The sequence below is a fragment of the Poecilia formosa genome, unplaced genomic scaffold (assembly GCF_000485575.1).
Source record: "Poecilia formosa unplaced genomic scaffold, Poecilia_formosa-5.1.2 Scaffold32, whole genome shotgun sequence".
NCBI classification, from domain to species: Eukaryota; Metazoa; Chordata; class Actinopteri; order Cyprinodontiformes; family Poeciliidae; genus Poecilia; species Poecilia formosa.
Window position 1 is genome coordinate 2,598,589 of NW_006799971.1, and position 8,727 is coordinate 2,607,315.

General features: G+C 36.8%; 1 protein-coding gene across 1 annotated transcript in view; it reads left to right on the forward strand.

Moving 5' to 3' along the window:
* The window catches only part of LOC103136445 (zinc finger protein 91-like), a 24,881-nt gene extending 17,875 nt beyond the window's left edge, over positions 1-7,006 (forward strand). Inside the window, exon 17 of the mRNA XM_007549709.2 lies at positions 3,303-7,006. Within this exon, the coding sequence (XP_007549771.2) occupies positions 3,303-3,982 (680 nt within the window). The 3' untranslated portion in view covers positions 3,983-7,006. The remainder of the gene's footprint in view (positions 1-3,302) is intronic.
* Positions 7,007-8,727: the final 1,721 nt, after the last annotated feature.

Below are 8,727 nucleotides of genomic sequence, written 5' to 3' on the forward strand. Positions count from 1 at the left end.
AGCAAGTCCACAAACACTTGCTAGTGGAAAGTTATTGTCCTTCCAAGAGAAATGGTTTGACAGTTTTCCTTGGTTACATTACAGTCCAACATTGACAGGAGTCTTGTGATTTTGTTGCAGCAAAGGATTTTCAAATCAGTCTGTACTGGGACGAAAACCAGATGCTACTTTCATTAGTGCAGCATTCAGAAAGCCATTCAGAAATATACAGTGCACCAAAACTCCCAAGTCCATCATCAATTTGTGACTATAAGTGGACAATGGACATCGACTCAATCCAATTGATGTCCAGTTATCCAGCAAATAAGATAAAAAGCAGGAGATGTCAAGGCATTGCTTACAAAAACTGTTAGTTCTGTTAGATGAGGCAAGATGGGGACAAGCCTTTAGTGACCCCACTGATAAAAGTGGCTATTTGTATCAACTTCTCTCATATAGGACTGATTAGGATTACCCCATGTATACAGACCATTGAGTACACAAGGTTCAAAGCACAGAATGAAATGAAACAGTTTTCAGTGATAGTCGATGGAACACAGGATGTTTATGGCACTGAACAAGAAAGTGTCTTCGCTTTGTGGACCATGACTATTTCCCAAATGAGGTGTGTGTTGAACCTTACAAGGTGTCTGGCACAATGGGCTATGGTATTGCAAAGGTGGTGACAGATGTGTTGTTGGGGCTCAATCTGCCCATGTCTGGCTTTCGTGGGCATATTCTTGATGGTGTCTCAAAAATTGCTTCCAAACGGTTAAGCATCCTGTTTTGTCAGTCAATAAAATTCAAGACCATGCTTTAAAACATCGTCATATGTTAAAATACACCACTAACCAACATGAAAGCCTATGCCCAACAAAGGTGCACTATGTGTCATTCTGCAGTAGTAACTGTGTTAGGGCAGTATGAGTGGGTACTCTACAGGATGGAGGAGATGGCAAAATACATTGCAACTGCTAAGTGGCTGGGGAGAGGAAAGTCTGGGCCTCCCTACTTAGGCTCTCCGCGACCTGACTCCGGATAAGCGGAAGAAGATGGATGCCTTCTTTGAGGATTTCAGCAAAGGAAAGACTATGTTGGGCCTCACACCTGCGTCAGCTGTTGTTGGAGAGCTTGAATGCCTTAATATTTCACTTCAGAAAAATCTCAGGCTGTGTCTGGTATGTAGACTACAGTCGTCTCTTCAGAAAAGATAAATGACGGGAGCTACCTTGCACTGTATGACAAAGTACCAACATTGGTTGACTCTCCTGATTCCATTGACTCCACTGAAAAACAAGATTGAAGATGCCTTTTTGGCAAAATAGTGGATTACAACCGGATAGCGGTGTTTAAAGTTTTGGATGCTAGAGGTTCAGTTTGGGGAGCATTTTGAAGAGGACAGCATCAAAACTTAGCTAAAATTGAAGTGTGCACTCCTGATTACAGACAGATGATTACCCCACACCTTATCCTGAGCAGGACACAAGCTCCTTTCCTTCACAGTTCCCCTTGTTCACACCAGTCACCTCTGTAGCACAATTGGAGAGGCGGTAGAGGTTTTTATGTGACCAAGTTGCGACCCTCCTCAGACTTGTGTTGTTGGTGCCAGTGTCTTCATGTGAAGCTGCAGGGAGTTTTAGTGCACGACACAGGGTAAAGACATGGCTATGTGCTAATATGACCCAAGGCAGACTCAACGATGCAGTTGTTTGTAATATCCTTAAAGAAAGACTGGGCAAGCTGGACATGAAAGTAATCTGCCAAGAATTTGTTGGATCCATTGGAAACATCTTTGGCCTTTTTTTGTCTGAGCCTTTGGCTAAATGGTAAAATATTTTCCCTGGTGTAAGGTAGAGTTCAATCTTGTTCTAGTCGTGCTTTAGTTAATTATTATGTTGTGCAGTACAGTGTAGTTGATGTATATTCCATTTATTAACTTTCATTTTATGTTTAGATTATAATTTAAATTACTCCTAACTTGTATTGAGACACTACAATAAATCAGTGAGGTTACTCAAAGTATTTCTTCTGCTTGAGAAGTTGTTACTGTTGAATTTTTGTAAAGGTAATCGAGCAGAGATTAAAACAGTGTCTTTGACCACAGGAATTTTGAATACAAGTCAAACTGAAATATAAATAATATTTTAATTAGAGTTTTGCTTCCCTGGGTCTCAACACAGATATCATGATGTCATGTGACTTTGAACTTTTGGAGACCCTTTTTTTTTAATTTATTTTTTATTTTTTCTTATTTTCAAAAACTGCAGATCTATACAAGATGATTATTTTTCAATTTCTGGCACATTATGGAAATTCAGTTTTAAACAGCTGATTCCAAAGATTCAACATTGGCACATTTAATTAAACACATCAGAGATGCATGTATTTGATCTGTTAAGAGGTCAGAGCCAATTAGGGAGCAAATTGATCACTGTCTGATTGATTGGTGCACTGTGCTGGAAGGTAATTTATCTTAAAACAATATGTTTGGACTGTTTCAATGTAGTGGATGTAATATTTATTATTCTAATGGACCAATGACTTATGTGTAATTGAAATAAAGGTTGGCTTATATTCTATACGTTAAACAACGTTATTGAAATTGGGGGACTTTCTGTTAAATTAAAGTTTTGTTCTTGTACCAGTTAGGTGTGTGAGAGAGACATTTAATAATTAATAAAATTATTTTAAATTAAAATAATTTATAATAAACAGTTTATTATGCCTGTGTTTCCATTGACCATATAATTACTCAATTTGGATTTTCAAAAAATACATTTGCTTATTGAAAACATGACAGTTAAAAAAAAAAATCACGTTATTCGATAAACTGTTTTTGCGGTAGAATGAATTGGTTTTTCGGCCGTATAACAATTAGTTTTTCGCAAAACTGCAATGGAAACACTTTCGCATCACATGTGATCAAAAACGAAATGTCACTACTGGAGGAAAACACGAAGACGACAAGAAGTGATAGGAGGATGATGGTACGGCATGTTTTCTAACGACTTCTCACGTGAACAAACTTTTTTCACGTGTGATTTTAATTGTTTCTTATTTAATGGAAACACCATAATTGGGAAATTGTTTTTTTTGTTTTTTTTTGACAGGAGCAGAATACAGTAATAAATTGTTGTAATAAATTATATATAATAGTGAACTGAAACTGTCTTTTTATAGTTCATTTGTATTGTTAGTGTGGTGCTGGAAGAGTATGAAAACTTACCTTTAAAATGCTTGAATTTTACTGTAAATAAAATGTACAAACCCTGTTTGCGCTCCTACGCTCAGTTTTAAAGTCCTAACATCCAAATTGTCTACAGAAAATCCGGATGCTGACGAAGACGTTGAAAAACGCGGTCTTCCAACGTCACCTGAGGAAAAGCAAAGTCGAAGCAACTCGAAGAGTTCCTACTGCTGTGGGCTCTGTGGAAGAGACTGCCACAAGATGTCGGCGTTGCAGATCCACATGCGCATTCACTCGGGCGAGAAACCCTACCAGTGCTCCCTCTGCGGAAAACAGTTCACACAAAAGGGTCAGCTAAAAGGTCACTTTAAAGTCCACACGGGAGAAAAGCCATATTCCTGCCCGGACTGCGGCAAGAGCTTTGCCCACTCGGGCGCCATGAACCGACACCGGCTCACCCACACGGGTGAGAAGCCGTACCACTGCTCCGTGTGCGACCGCAGCTTTAACCAGTCTGGCCGACTGAGGGAACACGAAAAAATCCACCTGGGGGAGAAGTTCGACTGTCCCGAGTGCGACAAGAGCTTCACGCGCGCTTCCAGCCTCAAAAACCACGTGAGGCTGCACACAGGTGAGAGGCCGTACGGTTGCGATGTCTGTGGGCGAGGCTTCAGCCGCTCGCAGAGCCTCAGACTCCACAGGAGGAAACACTTTGAGACCGAAGGAACGTCTCCGGCCGCCACGAAGAATGACGACTTCTATGAGAGCGACAATAACTCCCCCATTAATATGTGCATAACGGAGAAAAATGACTGAAAAAAAACTCTTTATTTAACCAGATATATATTGGTAGTGTTTAGTACGAGATCAAAGTCTGTAAAACTGAGAAAGTGGAAAGTAGCGGCTTACCTCTGTGAATTTATTGTTACCCATCTGTAATGCTTCTATATAAAAAGTGTTAAAAACTAAAATATTTATCTCTGAAGTGTACAAACAGCCTTATGAACAGAAACACAGCTGTGGTCTGTGCTACCAAGCAGGATTACCTGCTCATCAAGAAGCACGAAGCTGGGTTACTCCTTACCTGGGTTCAGCACTATTTATTTATTTATTTTAACTTTTTTTTAGTCCATAGTAGGGAATTTATACTGAAACAAATTCTAGTCAATGGCATTTGAAAATTTAAAAAAAAAAAAAAAATACTTCTTTCCTCTGGTTTTCTGAGATGCACCATTTCACTTCGCTATCGTGTAAAATCGATTTTTTTGAGTTTTCACATCATGTTATAATGATATTCGTTAATCAAAGACATACCTGGAGAAAGAGGCCCAATTGCGAGGAGATAAGTTGCGAAGTCAAATTTCTTTTAAGTTATGATCGATATATAGACATGTTGCAGCGTAACGTCACGTTGTACATGCCCAAGATCCCTGCTGGAGGACAAAAACGCTGCTTGCAGACGATGGCTATCGTTGGTTTTACTGTCAACATGATGCGCTAAATCTTAAATGTATGCTTGATATATAAAAGAAAAAGTGACGTGGTGCTTTGCGACTAATTGTCAACACTATGACAACAACATAATAAGGTCCAAGGATATCACATTTCACAAGTTAGTAAAAAGTATTAATTGGGAAAAAAAAGTGAGGGAGAGGAAATTAGTTCATTTAAACTAGCTTGACTTTGACACGTCTGCTTAGTAAAAGCTGGGATTTTTCACCATTAATACTTCAATTCATGAATCTGTAACTGTAACTACACTCTGTACTTTATGTAAAGTGAATTCATGATTGCAGCAGCTGTACTTTCTGATATTTTTTAGAACAGTTGAAATGGTAAAATAATTTAATTCTGAAACATGTTAAAAAGAAATTGCAGATATTTAATAAATACGCACCATATTGCAGGGGTGTCCAAAGTACGGCACAGCTGGGCTGATTGGACTGATTGGGGCCCCAAGCTCAGGTGGTTGATGCAAATTGAGGCTTTTTTATGTTTAATTAGTGCAAAATTATTACAGACAAATTAGAATCTTCTTAGCACCCACATAAAGAATTTTGTCTTTTGATAATCATACTTTTTGCTTTCTCTTTAATTCTGTTTTTATTACTGAGAATTGGACAATTTAGTATCCAAAAGAATGTTCAAACTGGATTCCTTACTTGTGAAAAGCCCTTTTTAAGTTCTGGATGATTTAAACTTTCCTTTCCTCTAAAAAATTCAACCCCTTTATTTAAATAATTTTTTGGTGATTTAAATGTTTTTAAAAATTATTTTATTTTATTTATTTATTTTTTTTTGTCCTGTAAGAACTTTTGCCTTGACGATTTTGGCTCGTGACAAAAACTTCAGACACCTCCGCCCTAGTGTGCTTTCTCTTTCAAACTCAAAACCTCCCAGTGATACACACTCTTCGGGACTGGAATTTGTATTATTTGTGCCTCAGAACATAGGTGCTGTAAGATGATAATGGTTTAAAACCTAAAATATTAACTTTAACAAAGAATTTACACCTTCTGTCTTCAGCAACTTCCACAAACCGCCACCAGTACGATTCAAACCCCAAAATCCCACCTCCATTGTAGGACTGAAGTAAATTTCTAACTAGGTTATCTGTTTTTATTTGTTGTTTAAGTCAAGAGAAAAAGAGACTAATAACAGATTGATATCAGCATTGCTACAGCTGATTAAAACAGACTTCTTAAAGAAACCTCCAATATGTCAAACCTGCTCTATAGTACAGGCCTAAGTTGTGTTCAAAGTTTTAACAGTATGCGTTTAATAAATCTTATAACGGCTCATATTTACACACAGAAATGCATTGAGAACGCTGCATGTGCTATTCAGAAAGTGGAAACCTTCTGAATAGCACAAAACTTTAGGAAAATAATATCTCAATACAGAAAGTAAAGAAAATGGATTTTTAGTAAATTTTAAAAAACTTAACAAGTGTTTGCATATTTCCTTCTACGCAAAAGTTTTCTGAAGATTCAGTTTTCCTCTGAATCTGGACGAATGTTTCATATTAATATTTATTTGTATAACCGCCGTCCCTTAGGAAGGCTTCAGACTGGAGTCGAAGTGACTTCATCCTGAACAGGTGACCACGATCGGACACATTCCAGAGTTTGCTTTGCCTCAGCAGCAGCACGTTTAGAGTCAGCCCACGTTTTCATCTGGTTTAAGCTCCAGAATCTGGGCTGGCGTGTTCATAACGTTAATCTGGTTAGTTTGGGACCAAGACAAGGCTTTATCGCTGCGTTTGGGATGTTGTTGAAACTTCTGCTTTAAGGGAATTTTCTCTTTCCTCTTCGCCTAAAGCAACATGACGTCTTTGGTTCTTTCAGTGTTTTTAAACTGATCGGTAACGTCTGGTATTTGATGACTAGGTCTGACGACATAGAATAAGAAACATGACCACAGCATGATACCTGAGTCACCGTGCTTTAATGTATGGTAACCAAAACTAATTGTTTGAGGACTTACATCCAAAGGGAGGAATCTTGTTATTGTTCAACAAAATGTTGCACCAATTCACTTTAGGATAGTCAGTCAGTTTGTTCTTTGGCAAATTGTAACCTGCTTGCTTTTTTTTTCTTTCAAAAATTTGACTATGTGATGGCTTCTTGCCATAAACTTCTTCATATCTTGGTCTTGTTAATTTTATATATGAGAAATCTGGAGTTTTCCAAAGTCTTTGCCATTTTGGGAATTCTTTGATCCATTCAAGTGGCATCTTTCCGTTTTCTTCCTGGTCTTTTATGTCACAGCATATTAGGGTCACTGGAAAAAAGGAGTAAATATTTACCAAAAACCTCTCTGTACTTTTCTAGAAAAAAATAAAAAGTAGGAAATGTTCTAGTTTGAAAAGTCAAAAATGTTCAACTTTTGAAATTCATACATTTTCGAGTTTTTTTTTTTTTTTAATTAAACTCAAAATTTCAGAGTGTTTTTTCTAGCAAACTTTTGGCTTTTCTAGTAGAGAAATGTCCTTGTTATATCTCGAAAATTTTTGAGTGCTTGGCGGAAATTTACTCCTGTATTTTCTACACAGTGCATGGAAAATCAGTACTGTGTCGTTCTTTTAGGCTCTAGTTTTCCTTTTTCACTTCTTTATATGCCTTCACTTCTCCAGTCAGCTTTTTATTCCAAGTCTGGTGTTTGATTCATAGGGATTGCCCTATTACCAACATGTGCTGCCTCACTTTGAATTAATGATTTTAATTATACAATATGAGCAACATACTGTACATGCTATGTTGCTGTGATGGTCTTCTACTACTCTACTGCGCCTACAACTGCATTATTTTCCATGCAGAATACTGCTGTCTGTCTGGTTTGTGATGTTGAACTGATATTATTTTGAACACGTTTGTAATTTTCTCCAACTAACACGTTCAAAATCAGCTCTCACTGCAAACGCAAAGTTTCATGTTGCAAAGTCTCATTTATTCTAATTTACCGTCTTCTTCTGTTTAGATTGGTCGGTGATTCCACTTTGTCCAAACAATGCTTGTCATATCATTAATTTTGAATGTGAACATGGAACAGATAAGTATATTTGTTGGGTCTTACAGTGGACATTAGCTCATTTTGCTTTTAAAATTAAAAATGAATAGGCTTTTAAGTTTTCTTTTTTTTTTTTTTTTTTAAAATAAACTTGAATGTTTTCAATACAATAAGGACCAAACATGTATGGGACACGAAACGTGTTCTTTTATTCTTGATTATTTAATGAATTTTATCTGTATAAGAAAATGCGTCATTATTACGTGTGTCTTTAAAATTATGAAACATCATTGAGAGATCACACTTAATATGAGGTCTAAACGGTTCAAGAATCCAGATATGTTTGTGTTAAGAAAACAAAAGATTGTCCTGTGTGTCACATATACTCCTTCTAACAGTTAAATAATTTTGTGAAATGCTTCAAATTTGCTCTGTAATGTTGATTCGTGTCTATCAAAACAGCCAACCAACCATAAACAGAATACTATCACCAAAAGGATGCATTATCCAAAGAGGAAATGATTTTTATGCTGTGTTGATGGTGGATATATTTACTGATGTAGCTGTATCAGATGTGTTGCCTTACAATAAAAGTATTTAACATTGCATTGTGCTCCTGTTTGACTGTGTGTAAAGGACTATAATCAACTGTGACCAAATCAGATGAAAACGTTAAAAATACTTCCACAAACACTTAGTGTTTTGGACACATTGAGAAATGTAACATTTTTAGGCAGGTTTGCAGGGTGAGAACACGTCATTTACTATTTTGTATTCTGGGTTTTCTTTGTAATCTCAAAACTACTTATTTTTTTGTTTTTGTTTAACTTTGTTGACTTATTAAAAAGCTGCTCATTGACAAATACATTAGACAGTAGCAATAATAGTAATAGTAAATCATTATTTCTAGGATATTTGAACACAAATACATTACCAGAGGTGTCAAACTCCAGTCCTCAAGTGCTGCTGTCCTACAGTTTTTAGATGTGCCACAGGTACAAAAAACGCTGGAATGAAATGTCTTAATTACCTCCTCCTTGTGTTGATCTGTT